The sequence below is a fragment of the Gadus macrocephalus genome, chromosome 3, assembly GCF_031168955.1.
Source record: "Gadus macrocephalus chromosome 3, ASM3116895v1".
Classification (NCBI taxonomy): Eukaryota; Metazoa; Chordata; class Actinopteri; order Gadiformes; family Gadidae; genus Gadus; species Gadus macrocephalus.
This window is the reverse complement of record NC_082384.1, coordinates 19,612,234-19,632,378: the sequence shown is the minus strand read 5'-3', so window position 1 is coordinate 19,632,378 and position 20,145 is coordinate 19,612,234. Positions and strand designations below refer to the sequence as shown.

At 46.1% G+C, this 20,145-nt stretch overlaps 1 protein-coding gene across 2 annotated transcripts; it reads left to right on the top strand.

Annotated features, from left to right (window-relative positions):
- The first annotated feature begins 673 nt into the window (after nt 1–673).
- LOC132453483 (dynamin-2-like) lies at nt 674–19,709 on the top strand. 2 transcript variants are annotated; one of them, XM_060046353.1, is made up of 20 exons: nt 674–1,430; nt 3,911–3,984; nt 4,366–4,515; nt 5,400–5,603; nt 5,690–5,788; nt 6,040–6,200; nt 6,491–6,633; nt 6,971–7,106; nt 7,975–8,042; nt 11,801–11,939; nt 13,067–13,153; nt 13,389–13,459; nt 13,830–13,884; nt 14,273–14,383; nt 14,602–14,711; nt 14,956–15,067; nt 15,983–16,150; nt 16,925–17,145; nt 17,633–17,869; nt 18,441–19,709. In XM_060046353.1, exons 1-20 carry the CDS (start codon nt 1,270–1,272, stop codon nt 18,508–18,510), a joined length of 2,577 nt encoding a protein of 858 aa, XP_059902336.1. In that variant the 5' UTR covers nt 674–1,269; the 3' UTR covers nt 18,511–19,709. The 2 variants fall into 2 exon arrangements, with proteins under 2 accessions (XP_059902336.1, XP_059902335.1); XM_060046352.1 differs by lacking the exon at nt 11,801–11,939 and adding an exon at nt 9,349–9,487 and having other exon boundaries at nt 675–1,430.
- Nucleotides 19,710–20,145: the final 436 nt, after the last annotated feature.

The following is a 20,145-nucleotide window of genomic DNA, read 5'->3' as shown; positions in this document are numbered from 1 at the left end:
TGTAACGAGTTGGGCAGTTATATATATATATATATATATATATATATATATATATATATGCATATGTTTTATATTGTGTGTCTCTAAACTGCAGGAAGCTCACTAAGTGCGATTTTGTCTGGGATCCTGAGTGTGTTGTTGCTCGGCTGTCTCCTCTTATCATTCATGATGTACAGACACAGACAGAGAGAGGCACAAGGTCAGAGTTACTCATTTGTTTTGCATTAAATCAAGAATAATGCGTTAGTATTTCTACAATAATGGCCTACAATAATGGCCTACAATTGATTAATCGTGCTTTTAATGTTTTACAACGGAAACAGGGCAAACGATACCGTATATTGGAAACAGAAAGGTATGTGACAAGCCAAATAGAGCAGGTTTTAATCAGGCGTTTGGGTGTTTCAGATTGTCAATTTACGATCCTCTCTCTTCCTTAGATCGGGCGCCCTCCAGCGTCAGATTTGGGGGATGATTTAGTTTTCGATTGTTCCACTCGGACTTTACCTACACCAGAGACCGACTCCGCCCACTACGCCAGTGTTAGGCACCCCGTTTCTGCTCCAGCTGCACCTCGTCCACCTTCTTCATTCTGCATCTATTCAGCTGTCAACGTCATTCAAAGTGATAGATAGGTCTAGGCCTACTTAAGGGTTGTAGGCACAGATGTCAACCCCCAACAACAGAAAAACCGTTGTTCTACTGTCAACATTAAAGACTAAGAGCTCAGCTTGTGCAGTTATTTGGCGCGACATAGATCTATTTGACGCTGTATACAGTCTACAAGAAAATATATCCATCACTAGATAATTTACGCTTTACTTCCCCCCCCCCCTATATTACTTCAATTGAAGTAATCGTGTATAATATAAAGCAAATAAATACATGTTTTGCTCCCATTCATAAGTCAAAACGTTCGCCTAGATGGACATTTTATCTGACCAATGAGCGCACAGGGCGGGGTATCGCCAGTGGAGGCTGGCTGTCGCCTGACCGGATGATGACAGAACTTATTTACTTACTCTCAAGTAGCTTGACGTTTTACAATCAATGATCATATATCGATATCGAATTTTGCTCTTCTCCAGACTGTTGGGTTAGCTGTATGCTCTTATCAAATTTAATTGTAAAAGAAAAGAGAGAGAAAAACAGCTAAAACTCCCGTTTGAACTTTTTTGGTTTGCCAGCAAAAAAGCTAAGCGCAGAGCGTCGCGTTGTCTTCAGACCGTGAGGTGAGCAGAGCAAAGCCTGCTGGGCCGAGGTGCTGCTATGGGGAACCGGGGAATGGAAGATCTGATCCCTCTCATCAACAAACTCCAAGATGCGTTCAGCTCCATCGGCCAGAGCTGCAACCTGGACCTGCCCCAGATAGCTGTCGTCGGCGGCCAGAGCGCTGGGAAAAGCTCGGTCTTGGAAAATTTTGTGGGCAGGTTGGATATAACTTCTAACTTTTAATTGAGGACTCCATAATAACCACAAATACAGAATGAACTCGAGATCTACTGTGTTTCCAAATCGGGTCATTATTGAAGAAAATTGCAGAGTCATGCGTAAATCTAAAGTCGATCAATGCCTCCAATCCGGGAATAACGGAAACTGCCGTGGACTAATCTGGGTACTCTGTTACAACAATTGTTACAATACAGTTATAAAAAGAAAAAACGCGTCGTTCCTATTCACGCATACGCCTGTTACTAAACGTACTAACCCCCCAAAATTAAAGAATAATAATAATCACGATAAGTATAATTCATATGCATGGAAGCACACAGAATCATGACTTGTTGCAACCAAGTAGCCTATCAGAACACCCACTTCCTAAATCAGTATTGTTGCCTAAAAATGTGCTGACCTGTCACCTAATGGTTTATGTCAAACATTTCCAAACGTTATGTCTCTTTGAGAACGACAAACCAGGGTTGTAAAAACGTTTTAAAGCTCCCGTATTATACTGCCGGTCAGGTAAATATGCTACGCTCAAGGGCAAGGTACAACATGATTTTGTCATCCCTGATAACCATCAAGGGAATTAGAGCCCCTACAAAGCAACCGTGCTCTTTGTCAGCTGCACAAATACCAGTGTTTTATTTAATTGAAGATTTCGAGAGGGTCTACCAGATAGACTAAACAAACCAAAAAGATGACTAATATTAGTATTTGGTCCATTGTGCTTCCAGTCGAAGCTGTTGGCAATAACAATGTGTTTGTGGCATCTTGCGTGAAATAAATCACTGAATGTAATTCCACAAAAGATGTTTAGACTCTTAGATGCAGCATCATAGTTTAGTTTGATGTCAGTCACAGTCAGGGGTCCATGTCTGGTCTCTTGTTGCGTCTCCTTTGTCCGCTGGGGGTGGGGGGGGGGGTTCTGAGGAAGACAGTGGGGGCATTGATAGGCTAGCTTTGGTGATGTCACCAGCTGCAGTGACTTATGCCCATGACACACTGCCACCTCCATGCACACACACACACACACGCACACGCACACACGTTAGCACAAATCCCCCCTAGAAGCAGAGAGCCTCATTGAGATGGTGGGTGAGATGAGAGTTGTTGGTATTCTAGCTGCTCTTCCAGAGAGCCAGTGAGCAAAAGGAAGTGAGCAGGGAAGGAGAACGATGCAACATCCCCCAGTGCTTGGTCAGCAGCATAGTGTGTGTGTGTGTGTGTGTGTGTGTGTGTGTGTGTGTGTGTGTGTGTGTGTGTGTGTGTGTGTGTGTGTGTGTGTGTGTGTGTGTGTGTGTGTGAGAGTCAGTGACTGAGTGATTGAGTGAGACAGAGAGAGAGCTACCTGTCAATCCTGTTGGGTGCGCGAACACACACACACACACACACACACACACACACACACACACACACACACACACACACACACACACACACACACACACACACACACAGCCCAGGGAAGTGCATAGCCAGTGGCCTGGAAACACTACAGTTCCACCGAATGTCGATTTCCAGAGACAAAGACAGAGGTTTGGAGCACAGAATTATTTATGTTGTGACTGGAGCATGTTCATGCTACAGTCATATTCAATTATGTTTGCATAAATCTACACATGTACAGAAACGTTAAGGCATGGATTGAAAGTGCCCAACATATTGTTTTGGTAACACAACTGACACAACTGACACCAAACATTACGATAAAAAAACAACGATAATGAAAACAAACAAAGAAGTCTTTTTCCAAAAGATGTATGCTTTTGTTTAAGCCCTTTATGTACTGTATATAGATGACATCGAAACAGATCAACATTACAAATGAAATGAGTCAAAACAAGGCAAAAGGCCAACATGAAGAAATGAACAGAGAAATGAACGATCAACTTAACAAAGAAAGAGTCATGAGTTTCATTAATATGCGCAGGGCAACGGAACAGTGTTTGTCTTTGGTGCACAATCTGCAACCCTGCCAGTGGAACACTTGACGCAGTATCATTGCTTGGTTCACTCTCTGCTTGCTGATTCCTCATTGATGCAAAGCATTAAAAAGACTGAGATAAAGAAGAGTGGTCTTGTTTGCGCGTGTGTGTGTGTGTGTGTGTGTGTTTGTGTGTGTGTATGTGTGTGTGTGTGTGTGTGGCTGGTTGGGCGGATAGCTAGGTATGTAGATGCCTGTATTTCGGTGTGGGTCAGGGCTACACGCTATGGGAAAAATATACATCCTGTCTGTGTGTGTGTACGTATGTGTGTGTGTGTGTGGGTGTTCATGTGCTGATGTTTTTGTGGGTTAATGTGTGCGTTGATTTGCTTATACGTGTGTGTGTGTGTGTGTGTGTGTGTGTGTTTGTAGATGTCGTTGTTTGGGTGTGTGGGCTGACGTTGTGTGTGTGTGTCGATGCGTTGATGCGTGTTGGTGTTTCATAGTAATTCAATGTAATGAAACTATCTCTCTTCACCACAGGGACTTTCTTCCCAGAGGCTCTGGCATCGTCACCCGCCGGCCTCTCGTCCTGCAGCTCATTAACAGTAAATCAGGCAAGGACTGACACACACACACACGTAAACACACATCCTTACATCCACACACACACACACACACACATCACATCCACACCGTGTCCACATCCATGCAAACACACGTACACAGCAGGAACGATTTGATGGACAGGAAGGAACCTGTAGCAGAGTAGAAACACATTGTTATTTTTTAGGCATATACACACAACCGAACACGCACACAATAATGCAAAAACACTGTTAAGACCATTTAATACAGATGGATCAACATGACTCATTTGACTGGCATCCTGTCTTTAGGCTTCTGCTGTGTAATCTCGATCGTATCCTCCTACCACTGCTCAACCACAAACTTCTCCTTCCTTCCTCTCCACTGGTCTGCAACATCCTCCCGTTTAGAACATGCTGAGTTCCTGCACTGTAAGAGCCGGAAGTTTGTGGACTTTGAGGAGGTCCGTGCGGAGATCGAGGCAGAGACGGACAGGATCACGGGCTCCAACAAGGGCATCTCGCCCGTCCCCATCAACCTGTGTGTCTACTCCCCAAACGGTAACCATTTCAGGAGACGCACGCAAATCACGAGTTGAACAAGTTTGATGAAGCGATGAGGTGCGTTCACACCAAAAGCGGAAGGGAATATTCCATCTTGTGCGAACCGCAAACTTTTCGCGCGAGAGTGAAGCATTGGGGAACTAGTTGATACGAGTGGAAATATTTGAACTTTGAGGCAAATTTCAAATATTTCGACCCGTTTCAACTAGTTTGTGCCGCGCCATTCGAAGCCATACGGGGCGAAAAAAGTCTTTGCAATGACTTTGTATGTACTCGTGCCGCAACCATAAATTTGCTTGACTTTTAATGTGAACGCACCTTTAAGCAACATTTTTTCAAACTGACATCAAGAAATAGCCTATTGTTATGTGCAAGATCAATGGGGGCCAAGAAAGAATACACACTACCACACTAGGATCTCCTGTGTTCCTTCCCAAGTGAATGAGTTCTTCCTTGGTAGTCAGGGGAGTTCTCCTCACCCTTTAGAGGTCTTTGAAGTGCCCTGTGTCTTATATGGCCTGTGAAGCCATTTGAGGCTGGCTGTGATCAAAGGCTATACCAAAAAGTATATAGTATCAAATTAAGGGGGACATAATAGACTAACAAGTGTGAGCGTGATTAGCCATCACAAGCCGTTTGAAAATCGGCCTCTTCTGGCAGGCGTGTCCACCTAGATGTATGACGGTCAGATGAGCAACGTCTGCTACAGTCCACTGGGTAGGCTGGTAGGCTGATCTATCCAGCACACATCTAGGTGGACACGCCCACGTGATGTCATAAGCGGCCGATTTTCAAAACGGCTTGTAACTGCTAATCACACTCACACCTGGTGGTATAATATGTTACCTTTAACATCGCACGTCCTGCGTCTTTTGCACCAGTGCTGAACCTGACGCTGATAGACCTGCCGGGGATGACCAAGGTTGCCGTGGGCGACCAGCCGGTGGACATCGAGCACCAGATCCGGGACATGCTGCTGCAGTTCATCACCAAGGAGAGCTGCCTGATCCTGGCCGTGACCCCGGCCAACATGGACCTGGCCAACTCCGACGCCCTGAAGATCGCCAAGGAGGTGGACCCGCAAGGTAGCACTGTGTGGTGTGTGTGTGTTTGTGGTGACTTTGAATGGGGAATACCCGACCGTGTTTCCAGTAAGATTTGTGTTTCTCAGGCCTTCGGACCATCGGAGTGATCACCAAGCTGGACCTGATGGATGAGGGCACAGACGCCCGGGACATACTGGAAAACAAGCTCCTCCCTCTACGCAGGGGTAAGGACACGCAGACACACACGCACACACACGCGCCCCTACACATACGCAAGCACGCACGCACACCGCACAAGCACATATATACACGCACACACACACACACACACACACACACCCACATACATACGCACACACAAACACCGCACACGCACACACATGCGCGCCCCGACACACACACACACGTGCACGGCGTTTGGTGCAAGTGGTATGGTGTGCCTCTGGTGAGAAGGGGGATGGACTGCCCCCCGCAGGATACATTGGAGTGGTGAACCGCAGCCAGAAGGACATCGATGGGAGGAAGGACATCTCCGCTGCGCTAGCGGCTGAGAGGAAGTTCTTCCTGTCGCACCCGGCCTACAGACACATCGCTGAACACATGGGCACACCTCACCTGCAGAAGACCCTCAACCAGGTCAGAACACACACACACACACACACACACTCAGACACAAAGACCGACAGACAGACAGACAGACAGACAGACAGACAGACAGACAGACAGACAGACAGACAGACAGACAGACAGACAGACAGAAACATGCATGCATTGAGTGTATCAATTCCACCTTATGTTTAATTTCTCTACGCTTGTTAAAAAAGAACAAAGAAAAACAGAGAGAAAGTCTGATGAAGTGAAAAGATGTCAACCACAGAGCTCGCTCTAGACCTCGTCCTGACTACAACTCCCATGGTTCCTTGCAGCAACTCACCAACCACATCAGGGACACCCTGCCCGCGCTGCGCAGCAAGATGCAGAGCCAGCTGCTGTCCCTGGAGAAGGAGGTGGAGGAACACAAGAGCTTCCGCCCGGATGACCCCAACCGCAAGACCAAGGCCCTGCTGCAGTCAGTACTCACATAGGCTCGCAGACACACATACACACCAAGGGGTGGGCTGGTATAAAAGAGGCGGGTCAACTAAGAATCCTGCAGTCAAAGTAAGGTGGACCACGGCATACCGGTAATAAAAAAGATGGTCCGAATGTATCAAAACAACCAGTGGTACAAACCATATATACACACTCACTCACAAACGCTCGCACGCAAGCACATACACACCCACACCCACATAAAATCCACACACACACACAAACACACACACATATAAACACGCACACACATAGTAACACACAAACACACACACGCACACGCATGCATTCATGCCGTTTGTGGGTGCGTGCAGGATGGTGCAGCAGTTTGGCGTGGACTTTGAGAAGTGCATCGAGGGATCAGGCGACCAGGTGGACACCTCCAACCTGTCTGGCGGAGCCAAAATAAACCGCATCTTCCACGAGCGCTTCCCCTACGAGTTGGTCAGGGTGAGTCCGACTGTGACCAATGAACATGTTTTTTACCGTCGCCGGACGTGAACCCCACACGCAGGCTGGAGGCGATAAAAACGACGTCAATGTGGCCACTACGCACGGTTTATGCAGGCCCACTATGAATTAGTATTTTAAACATTCGGTAGCCTTGTATTTCCTTTTTATCCAAAGCGACTTTCAGTAAATACATTTGTCAGAAGAAAGAGAAACAAAAATATAATACTAATATAATATATTTATAGAAACAAGTGCCATGCACTTACAATTGCTATAGGTTAACCCATTCCCTGTATCCAACAAAGATAGCTAGGATAAGATGCTAATCGATTCTAAGTAGAGCTGTCAGTTAAACGCGTTATTAACGGCGTTAACGCAAACCAATTTTAACGGCGTTAAAAAAAATATCGCGCGATCAACGCAAATATTTTATTTACAAAAAAAAAAAAAAATTTTTTTTTTTTTTCTTTGGCTCAAAACAAAGAAGCAGTAGCCTGACTGCTATGTTCAAATGACATTTGTTCAAAGCAGTCGTTTAATTGCACTATAGGCTCTTTTTTTGTATCGTCCTGTTTTGATCAGTATATGCCAATGTTGTTATCAATAAAAAATCATTTGCACAAGACAAGCCGATGCACTTCACCATGTTGATAAGAGAATTAAAATGAGAAGAATTATGGGACAAAAAAATCAAGGGATATTTAGCATAGAAAAAGAATTTGCGATTGCGACGTCAAACAGGATGTACAACATACAGTAGCAACAAGAGCATCAGCAAATGTTATGTTGTGGCTGTTGCGTTGTGTACAGCACAGAGAACAAGCCTTATGTTGACGTGTGTGACTGTGTGCGGCGCATGCCTCAGATGGAGTTTGACGAGAAGGAGCTGAGGAAAGAAATAAGTTACGCCATCAAAAACATCCATGGAGTCAGGCAAGTCCATGCAGTTTGCAGTTTGGCATCCCCCACACACACACACAAACACAAACACTTCTGCCTCCTCTCTCTGTTTGTCTCCTGTCTCCTTCCTCCCGACAGGGGCCCAGCCAGGTCCTGTGTAATGAATTCTATATGCCCCCCCCCCCCCCCCCCCCATCCCCAACATGTTTCTCTTTTCTTCACGGTAGATCAAATCATTTTCACATTGTTTTCATTTAAACTGTTCATGGAAAATGCCTGTCTGCCGATGCGCACCTCTTCATACAGATGCAGAAGTTCCTGTGTGTGTGACATCTGGGTCTGCTTATGATTCATGTGTTTCGCTGTTAACTTTGTCCCCGGATCTGCTCTGTTGCCAACGTACTGAACTGCAGATCCTGCTGAGGATATGCCGTCTTGTGTCTCTTTGAGCTTCTGTCCGCGTCTCTCTCATCAACCATGCATTGTCACTTTCAGTTTTACTCTGCTGTTTAATCGTCATCCTGTTGATGTCAGTATTTTACTCCTCTGTCTACTCGTCTTCCCTGTGCTGTCTGTTTACTCTGCTATCTACTCGTCTTCCCTGTGTTGTCTGTTTACTCTGCTATCTACTGGTCTTCCCTGTGCTGTCTGTTTACTCTGCCATCTACTCGTCTTCCCTTTGCTGTCTGTTTACTCTGCCATCTACTCGTTTTCCCTGTGCTGTTTGTTTACTCTGCCGTCTACTCGTCTTCCCTGTGATGTCTGCTTTTATTTCACTCGGCTGTCTACTCGTCTTCTCTGTGCTCTCTGTTAACTCTGCCGTCTACTCGTCATCCCTGTGATGTCTGCGTTTATTTCACTCTACCATCTACTCGTCATCCCTGTGATGTCTGCGTTTATTTCACTCTGCCGTCTACTCGTCATCCCTGTGATGTCTGCTTTTATTTCACTCTGCCGTCTACTCGTCATCCCTGTGATGTCTGCTTTTATTTCACTCTACCGTCTGCTCGTCATCCCTGTGATGTGTGCGTTTATTTCACTCTACCGTCTGCTCGTCATCCCTGTGATGTGTGCGTTTATTTCACTCTGCCGTCTGCTCGTCATCCCTGTGATGTGTGCGTTTATTTCACTCTGCCGTCTACTCGTCATCCCTGTGATGTCTTCGTTTCCCTCTGCTGTAACCTCGTCATTTCTGTGTTTTCTGCTGCCTATTCATCTGTCCTTCATCTCCTGCTGTGGTTCGCCACGTTGGTTTATGTTTTTGTATGTGTGTCGACGTCTGTGGTACGTGTGTCTCTATCCGTGTGTCCCGTCATCCGTGTGTCCGTCTGTCCTGCAGGACAGGCCTGTTCACCCCCGACCTGGCGTTTGAGGCCATAGTGAAAAAGCAGATCATTAAGCTGAAAGGGCCGTGTCTGAAATGCATCGACCTGGTCATCCAGGAGCTCATCAATACTTTCAGGCAGTGTACCGACAAGGTACGGTGGCGGCATGGACGCCTGCCTGGAGTCAACCCCCCCCCTTGTACAGCACAACCCGGGACATGCAATACAAGCTGATGCGTTTCACACACACACAAGACCCCGCAAACACGCACCCCACACACTAGGGGGGGGAGGTCACGGTTCCGGTCAAACAAACCGTATCCTACGGGACGACGCTCGAGTCGCGGTGCGCAAACTTGCCCTGTTCGGGGAAGGATTGAAACGTGTGAAGGCAGGAAAGAACGTACCCCGATTTGAGTGCACATTGGATTCGCAGCCATATCGTTTTGATAAAGAGTGATGCATTGTATGAGTGGGACTTCTTTCAGACTATAGTTATACTCTTGGTTATTATATTCACAGCCAGTCACAAGGACGACAATGGATGACCTGTGATTGAGACCCAGAGGGAACGCGGGTCAGTAGAAAGCACTAACGTTAGAGAACGGTGATCGGAGAGATCGCGCAGTTCTTTAAAGGTGACACATTATACCACCAGGTGTGAGTGTGATCGGCAGGTACAAGCCATTTCCAAAATCGGCCTCTTCTGCCATCATAGGTGGGCGTTTCCACCTAGATGTAGGACGGATAGATGAGCAACGTTGGCTACAGTCCACTGGGTAGGCTGGGGGACTGATCTATCCAGCAAACCTCTCGGAGACCACTTGTGATGTCAGAAGAGGCCCATTTTCAAAACGGCTTGTAATGGCTGATCACACCTAGTGGTATAATGTGTCCCCTTTAAGTCCGGTAACATAAGGGCTGCCGTGTGGAAAAAACAGGATTGGCAAAGAGTTGCAGACCAATCAGCAGCAGTCCTCGACACGGCCAATTTATACTCTTATAAATAACATACTTCTAACCACTCGGATCGATATATACAAGGAAAAGGACCAAAGACTTCGGCGTCTACAGTATTCACAGTCATATTAGGCAGTTGAAGACGCGGGAAATTAGAAATATACATCGTTAGGATAATTGCATTGATCAGCTTGAGCGAAGACGATGCTAAACGCCACCTAGGGGGCTGTCAACCTGGGTGCCTGACACCGGGATTCCACCGGACGCGTTACGGCCGCGTTACGGCTGCGGCACGGAACGGCTGTGACTTCTGCCCTGCGTGCATTTCCACCGGGCGCGTTACGGCAGCGCAGCGGCAGCCGTATTCACGCGAGATCACGAGATCACGCGATAATCCTAAACCTGATGTACTCACCTTCCACTCCCAAAACGACTGCAATTAAATGCCACGCTTTGTCCTTCCGGCGATTGTCCTTATAAAAAGGATGATTTGGTACATAAATGACTTCATGTTGGCATGCGTAACGCGTCCGGTGGAATCCCGGCGTCAGTCAATATGAGTTTGAAGACAATTATACATGAAGCTGACACCCCATGCTGCCATGCAGGAAGCGTCCCTGAATGCATGTGGGGATGGCTGGTGAACCTCTGCACATTGACTGCGCAATGCACAGCAGCCTCAATCAGCCCCAGAGTCCAATCAGTCTGATGAGGGCCAGGTGAGGCTGCTTAAACCAGCCATGATCGACACACACACTTCACATAGGCCCATTGGTTTCTGTTGTGTAATGTTTATTTTTCATTTTAACGTTTTATAAAGAAGAGATGCACAATAGTATATATATATTAAGAAACGATACTACTCTTCTATGTGAGGATACTAGACATTCATGTTAGGGCATGGACAGGAAACGTAGCACTTGATGCCAAAGTGAGCCAGCCCTGGGGTCATTCAGATAGAATAAACGTTTAGTACCGAATTGAACCGAAAACCATGACGAAATAATGGAACCGTGACATCACCTGAATCGTTACACCCCTCGTAACACACACATGTGCGCACACAGTCACACACACATGCCAATACATAAAAACACGTCTCGGATGACAATGAACAACTTCCTTAATTGTGTTTCTGTGCTTCGTGATTTTGCCGTGTTTATTCGAAGCGAGAACGACAGTCGCACGTTGAGAAATACTGGTCATTCATTTGAGTAAATCCTTACGATGCATTTCTGAGCAGGAACATGCATATTGTCTGTGGTAAAAAAAAAAAGAAAACTAACTGAACTAAATTTCTTCCGTAGTGCTGCTATATTCTTTCATCTGCCTTTTTTTTATTTGCATTTTATTCTTCTCAAACATGTGCTCCACTATCCCATTCGCTCCCTCCTCCTCCTCCTTCTTCTCCCTACTTCCACTTTGGCTTTCAATTGCGCCCCCCCTCACTTTTTCCCCCTGCACCCACTCCCATTAAAACTCCAACTCCCATGATGCCCACTGCAGGACAGGCCTGTTCACCCCCGACCTGGCGTTTGAGGCCATAGTGAAAAAGCAGATCATTAAGCTGAAAGACCCTTGTCTGAAATGCGTTGACCTCGTCGTCTCCGAGCTCGCGGCGCTGATCATGAAGTGCACGGATAAGGTAAACAGGCCAACCAGAACCAAATGTGGGCATAACTCACTCAATCAAAGCTCAGGAACGTCAATAGCTTATAGCCCGACTGTTCAAAAAGACTACAGAAAACACAGACTACTTTCTTGCTTGTCCTTGTCCAGTGTTGTTTCCCCATCCTCGTCTAATCTTGTGCAATCACTACCCCTCCCTGTTTGATTTAATAAAAGTCTTAATTCACACCCTCCGCCGACACCAGATGCCTAGATGTTGGTTTGGTTCTCTGGATTTCTTTCAATGAGCGATCCTTCCCCTCCCACCCCCCCCCCCCCCCCACCCCAAGCTTTAGCCCCCCGCGAATCCACGTCCCTCATCATAATCCTTCACTCACATTAAGAAGGAAGTCTGCTTGAGTGTCAACACTTTCACCGCACAGCTTCCGTGTCTCACACCCTTGTGTTGTCATTTGTCAAAGAGAGGAAAGGTCTCCAGTTAGAGTATGGAGCAATCCCTTTCCCTGTCTCACCCTCATCCCATACACGCGCAGGCACTTACACAGACACACACACACACACACACACACACACACACACACACACACACACACACACACACACACACACACACACACACACACACACACACACACACATATACACACACATATACACACAGGCACACAGCCCTAATATCTCAAACCCCTGCATTAACATTGGATCACCTCTTCATTTACTAATGTGTAACTACCATATTCTTCCTGATCATAACTCCCTGAGACTCTGCATAGCACCCGCGTCTGATTATTAATCAACAATCGGGGCTCCACGTTGTGTCTGGTCCGAGCAAAGCTAACCTAGCTAACCTTTCCTTTTTCTTTTTACCCTCCAAATTCCTATGTGACATTGTGCTCTCCTCAAGGTGGAGAAGGGGAAAAACAATCCTGCATGTCTGCGCCTGCGCTGCAACCTGTCGCAAAACACCCAGCCATCTGCATGTACTCCTGGATGAAATTCCCCCACTGTGAACCCCGTTCCTATCGTCGTCCTGGGGTACCTGGTGTAAAACCCTTATCCCCGTGTAGTCCCGTGTCAGTCCTGTTCCTTGTGTCCAACCAACCCGACGTGGGTACCTGCAGCTGTGTGTGCCTGTCCCTACAGCTGACCTCCTACCCCAGACTGAGAGAGGAGACGGAGCGGATCGTCACCACCCATGTCCGAGACAGAGAGAGTAAAACCAAAGATCAGGTGCGTGTGTGTGCGCTCGAGTTCCTGTGGGGTGAACGCAGGAAGCATCGATGTGTAAAACAAAGGATGAGCGTGTATGTGTGTGTCCTCTACGTTACGTGACCATCATGGGGAAAACAGAAACATTGATTGACCAACTCTACTGTGTGCTTTCGGAACATGTCTGGGATTGTGTGTGTGCGTGTGTGTTTATGTGTGAATGTTTGGTCACATTGTCGTCCATGTGTGCATACAGGTGTTGCTGCTGATTGACATAGAGCTGTCCTACATCAACACAAACCATGAGGACTTCATCGGTTTTGCCAAGTATGAAATAGACTAGACGTTGGTCATTCCTGAGAGAATGTTAAAGGTGACATATTATACCACCAGGTGGGAGTGTGATTTTACAAGCCGTTTTCAAAAATCTGCCTCTTCTGACATCACAAGTGGGCGTGTCCACCTAGATGTATGAAGGATAGATGAGCAACGTTTGCTACAGTCCATTAGGTAGGCTGGTAGACTGATCTATCTAAAACACATCTAGGTGGACATGCCAACTTGTGATGTCAAAAGAGGCAGATTTTCAAAACTGCTTGTAACGGCTAATCACACTCACACCTGGTAGTTTAATGTGTCACCTTTAATGATTTTCTTGATATGTTCGAGTGACTAACATGTTATATCCCTTTTCCAGCGCACAAACAAGAAGTGCATCAAACGCAACTAAGAAGAGAGTTATGCCTAACCAGGTACTGAATACAAACACACAGTTTGCCAGAAATGATTCCAATATTTAATTTAAAGGTACAATATGCAAAAAGTAAAAGGGGTGGCAGAGTTATTTTTGCACATTGTACCTTTAAAGTCGAATATAAATATTAGAACTTTGTATAAGGCTTTTGGTATAATCTGCTACTTTATAATAATACTATTACTATAGTATACTATTATTTTTCTATTATTGTTATTATCATTACTACTATATTTGCCTTGCTTAGTGCATTCATATTTATTCCTTTTCATTTGAGTCATTCAGCAGATGTATTTGATAAATGTCAGCAGTGAGCAGGTAGAGGTAAGACTTTACATGATACCTGAGGATGCGTGGAGCCAATCAGTTGTCCTTTGTGTGCTCAGGTGATCCGCAGAGGGTGGCTGACCATCAACATCAGCATTATGAAGGGAGGATCCAAGGACTACTGGTTTGTCCTCACCGCCGAGTCCCTCTCCTGGTATAAGGATGAAGAGGTAACTGTGTGTGTGTGTGTGTGTGTGTGTGTGTGTGTGTGTGTGTGTGTGTGTGTGTGTGTGTGTGTGTGTGTGTGTGTGTGTGTGTGTGTGTGTGTGTGTGTGTGTGTGTGCGTTTGCTTTATTGACCTCTTGTCTGTGTGTGTGTGTGTGTGTGTGTGTGTGTGTGTGTGTGTGTGTGTGTGTGTGTGTTTGTGTGTGTGGGGGGGTCTTGTAAGGAGAAAGAGAAGAAGTACATGCTGCCTCTTGACAATCTGAATCTCAGGGATGTGGAGAAGGGCTTCATGTCCAGCAAACACGTGTTCGCCATCTTCAACACGGAGCAGAGGTGTGTGCTTTTTTTTTGTGTGTGTGTTAATGCGTCATGCATACAACTGTATACAATCCATTGGTTCTCATTCACAAGCAAGCACACGCAAACACAGACACATGTCCGCAGCCATGCACGCACACGCGCACAATGTAGACCAATGGATTGATCGGTTAAATTCATTCATCCATTGTGTGCATGCGTGTCTGTTTGTCTGAGTGTTTGCATGTTTTTGTGTGTGTGTGTGTGTGTGTTGCTACAGGAACGTGTATAAAGACCTCCGGCAGATCGAGCTGGGCTGTGACACCCAGGAGGATGTGGACAGCTGGAAGGCCTCCCTCCTACGAGCCGGGGTGCATCCTGAGAAAAGCCAGGTGCTCCCCACATGTACAGCGTTCACACCCCCTATTCACACCCGATGAGTGGGTGGGATGTCATTACGGATAGGAATCAGAACGGAGCTCACGATACGATATCACAGCGATTTTTTGCCATCTTGTGCCGTTCTGTAAATATTGTGATTGTGTAAAACTTGCGATCTAATGTTACGTTTCTGATGTGCCGTTTTGTCTTTGGTGTGGTTTAACGTATGGGTTGAACGTTGGGGTTTGGTTTTGGTCTTTCACTGTCACTGTTATTGTTTCTGTGAAAGTGGATGAACAGAACAGAACATGAGGATCTGTCCCAGCTGTTGGCGAATACACTATAGCGCCCTCTGTAGGATGGCACCGTTCATATGTTTCCACTGACTCGGTTATTGGATCAATCTCAACAAAAATGGTTCATATATATATTCAAATGCACTCACATGAATAGTTTTTTTTCCTCCACCCCTAGCCAAGAAACATAACCGGGAGAATAGAGCAGGTTTTACGTTCGATAAAAGTTTAAGCCAGCTTCTAAGAAAGCGCTTTTACTCGTTCAGGCTCTACAGATAGGAATGCCACAGGCAGAAATAAGCATCAGCTCCAAGAGAAACGACATCCGTTTCTATAAGCCGATGAAATAGATGCTGTATAAAAATAAACTACAAATCTTTGAACCAAGTGAATGTGCTATTATGCAACAATCAGTACTTTTGTAAAGCAGCCAATGAAGAGATAATAATTTGGGCCGTCCCAATGGGTTCAATAATCAGGGTTTTACCAGAATCTTCCATTGAAATCTTAAGGTTGGTCAAAAAATATCGAACGGATCCCGATGAATTGTCTAAGTAGGAAAGCAATGCTGCCCTATTCCTGAAGGGCAGTGTTTGTGAAATTAAAAGTATTTGACCTTTGACCTGCCAGGGCGACGGCGATGAGACAATGACCTCTGGGGACAGCGTGTCCATGGACCCCCAGCTGGAGAGACAAGTGGAGACCATCCGCAACCTGGTGGACTCCTACATCGGCATCGTCAACAAGTCCATCCGGGACTTCATGCCCAAGACCATCATGCACCTGATGATCAACAGCGTAGGTCTTTCACTCAGGAGGCTTCCTAGTCGTGAGGCCGTTGCTGCGTCTTGCTTCCAGATGATTCTGAATCAGCGAGGCAGAGTGCGTGCGGCACCGTATGGACAGTGGTCGATGTTGTTGGCCTCCCTCGGAGAGAGGGTTGAGCACCTCGGATACTTATAGTGCAACGCCACGGTGTGTGCCGCATTTCGTATACAACATTGCGCTCGTTGTAACGTCATACCCAATGACGGGATTATCTTAAAGTGTGTCATGATGCCGTGGCTCGAAACATGGGCACCTTTTCCCTTCTTCCTGGAACTCTCCAAAACGCCTTATGTGTGTAAAAGCTCATCGAGCTGAAACAGAAGCTTCACTTAAAGAGCCAGTGAACTTAAAACAGTTTTTTCATAACACGCCTCCTTCTTTCCGGTAGTTCTCAGCCTGGAACCCGTTTTATTCCAAACCTCAGTGTTTGTATTCCAGCTCAAATCGATGGGGCTGACAGCATAACTCATTTTACATTTACATTTAGGGCATTTAGCGCTTTTATCCAAAGCGACTTACATCGTTTAATACACACATTGACACACCGACGGCAGAGTCAACCCTGCAAGGCGACAGCCAGCTCGTCAGGAGCAGGTAGGGTTAAGTGTCTTGCTCAGGGACACATCAACACTCAGCTAGGAGGAGCTGGGGATCGAACTAACCTTTTGTAACCTTTCGGTTACAAAACAACGGCTCTACCTCCTGAGCTAAGCCGACCCTAAAACTCCTCGTGCCTTCCGCCAGGCTAAGAACTTCATCCACGCCGAGCTGCTGGCCTACCTGTACGAGGACCAGAACAGCCTGATGGAGGAGTCTCCCGAGCAGGCCCAGAGGAGGGACGAGATGCTGAAGATGTACCAGGCCCTCAAGGAGGCGCTGGTCATCATCGGAGACATCAGCACCAGCACCATCTCTGCTCCCCTGCCGCCTCCCGTGAACAATGACTGGCTGGCCAAGGAACCCAGGTAACAACAGCTGACAGAGCGCCCCGACGACAAGGGGCTTGATGCTCGCCATAGCCAGCAGGTGGCAGCGCTCGCCACGATGGGGTTGTGTATCTAGGGAGGTCATCAAGTCATCATGGAAAATAAAAAGTGCAGAAACTTCAACACAATTGGCGGATTAAATACAGTGATGGGATTAGGTTTCGTAGCGTAGGTCATGTTCCGTATCCAACTCCGTGTCCGATGTTTGGTCAACATTACAACTAAGAAGAGTTATGCCGAACCAGTTCCTGAATGTAAATACACAGTTCGCCAGAAATGATTCTAATATTTAATTTAAAGGTACAATATGTAAAAAGGAAAAAGGCGAAGGAGTGTTATATTTTCACATTGTACCTTTAAGTCTAAACTTATAGCTTAAACCATGAGGTATAAACTAACCCTAACCCTAGTGAGAGCACCAGCAGTGACCTGCCGCCTGTCTCCGTGTCATCTCTTCTCGCCCCAGTCCTCCCACGGCGTCTCGCGCGGCCGCCACCGCGGCCCCCCCACCCGTTCGGCCCCCCGTGGCGAGGGGGCCAGCCGCCGGGGGGCCGGCCCTCCCCCTCAACCCGTCCCCTGCGTTCGGGGTCCCGTCCATCCCCTCCAGACCGGGCCCCCCGGGGGCCTACGGACTCCCCGCGGACCCCGGCGCTGCCCAGAGGATGCCCTCCCGGCCCGCCCGCATCCCCCCCGTCATTCCAGGGTGAGAGTGGCCGGCTGGCCGCAGGCCGATGCACAGCACACAGGGCCTTAACAGGGCCTCGAACCGTTTTAAAGGTGACGTGTTGTACCGCCAGGGATGAGCGTGGTTTAGCCGCTTCTGCCTCTCCTGACGTCACAAGTGGGCGTGTCCACCTAGGTGTTTGACTGATGGATGAGCAACGCGTGCTACGGTCCCCGTGGTAGGCTGGTGGACTGATCTGTCCCGCACACATCTAGGCGGACCCGCCCACTTGTGATGTCAGAAGAGGCCGATTTTCAAAGACGGCTTGTAACGGCTATTCACACTCGCACCTGGTGGTATAATATGTCACGTTTAAGAAGGAATTAGAACGAAATGCATGAATGATAATACTTTTATGTAACAACAAAGTCATAAGATAATGTAAGCAAATGTGTGTCAGGTGAAGAAAGGCATGAAGGCCTGATTGGTGTGTGGAGTCGAGAGTTGTACCTTGCTGATGACATCATGCTGTAGATTTTCCTCCATCACTCAACTTAATTCTCTCTCTCTCTCTCTCTCTCTCTCTTTCTCTCTCTCTCTCTCTCTGCAGTCGAAGACCCCCCGCTGCTCCCACCAGACCTACTATCATACGCTCCTCTGAGCCGTCCTTGCTTGACTAGACATATTTACACTTATTATAATGTTTTTCATTATTTTCTCCTTGACTTAAATTGGTCTAAATAGGATGTTAGGGATGTAATCCATTTTATATTCTTGTATTTTTTATCAATGTATTACTAGTATATTTGGTAATCCTTAAGGGTAAGTAAACCCCTAAATCAACGGTTCCGATGGTTCTCACCAAGTGTTGGTGAACATTTCTAATATGCTCTGCTAAAATATATGTTAAGTTCCTACACAGTTCCTACAGATATTCTCTGTGAAATACAAAAGGTAAGCTACATCCGGCTTATAACGCTTTTAAAGAGTGGTCGTTTTCTATTGGCTGAGCACCCTGGCACAAGCGAGTGTGATGCAAGTTTTGAACGCCACTCACACTTGCTGCTATGGAAACCAATGTGTCAATTTTTTCTAAAATCGATATGACTCAACTTTTCAACTTTTGGGCAGATGTTCTGCTAAACAGGGTTTTACTTTTCCTTAAATAAGTTATATGCAGAAGTTTCAAAAAGCATCCTGCATGTCTATTTTTAAGGCATTATTACACTTTCAGTGTTATAAAAAGGGAAGATTTCTTTTTACTGAATCATTTAATTATGGGATGAGGAAATGATCTGAAATTGACTTTATGCTGCCTCTTTTTGAACTGAGAAAGCTGTATTGTTTGTACGCCCAATGGCAAAATTGCACAAGAAGTCAAATAAACGCTCCATATTTCATGTTTTGATCAAATATCGATTTTGTATACTGCCTTTTATTCGCAACTATATTCACATCTGTAATTGTTGCACGACATTGTTATGACCGGTCAGAAGACTCCATTTGGTCCAAATGTAATATGTACAGTATGTTATGCGTGAATAGATTTTCAGTATTGGTGTTCTATTGGCTGTCAAAATGCTTAATTTCACGGACCAATTCAACTAAAAGCTGAAGGGATAAAGAGCAGAGACCCGAGTTCATGTCCAACATCAAGTTTCTAGTGGTAGTTTTTATAATGAGTTGTTTGGAATCATGTTGTTGGAAAAAACATAAATCCAAGTGTCTCTTGAACCTAAAGCCTTGTCCTACTGATTGACTTTGCTGGTTGACCCCAGAATGGCTGAAACACGACACTAGTGCCAATAAGGATGACGAATTGTGTGATCATGAATGAACTGGGACCAAATAAAGGAACTAAAGCTGTTGCACCTCCTTCTATATGTCTGTTTTTTTAACACACCAAAATAAAGAATTCCCCCTCGCTTACTCCTTTATATTATCCTCCATTGACCCGCGTCTAGCAGATCAGATCACATATTCTGAAACTAGTTGTTCACTTACCAGTAGAGGGCGCCTATACACACTCCTTTTGATCACTGGTTAGACACAAAGTACAAGTACAAGAGTCAACTATTGTAAGTTGGAATCCTTCACTCTCAAGAGTGTTTAGGTCTATGCTTATAGTTCATCCAGGCGTGGAAGTTTCCAGTTTAAAAATGACTGCCTTGTGTTCATCTCAGATGAGACTGGGTGTTTACTCCACTGAAACGGCCTTCAGCTAATGCTAAATCAACAAGCATTCCCTTGGGTAAGATATATATATATATATATATATATATATATATATATATATATACACATATATATATACA

Excerpts from the sequence above, each read along its gene's own strand:
- LOC132453483 (XM_060046353.1), top strand. The coding sequence starts at position 1,270 with ATGGGGAACCGGGGAATGGAAGATCTGATCCCTCTCATCAACAAACTC. Across the intron at positions 7,107-7,974 it reads TCCCCTACGAGTTGGTCAGG|ATGGAGTTTGACGAGAAGGA; the intron begins GTGAGTCCGACT and ends CGCATGCCTCAG. Across the intron at positions 14,712-14,955 it reads ATCTTCAACACGGAGCAGAG|GAACGTGTATAAAGACCTCC; the intron begins GTGTGTGCTTTT and ends GTGTTGCTACAG.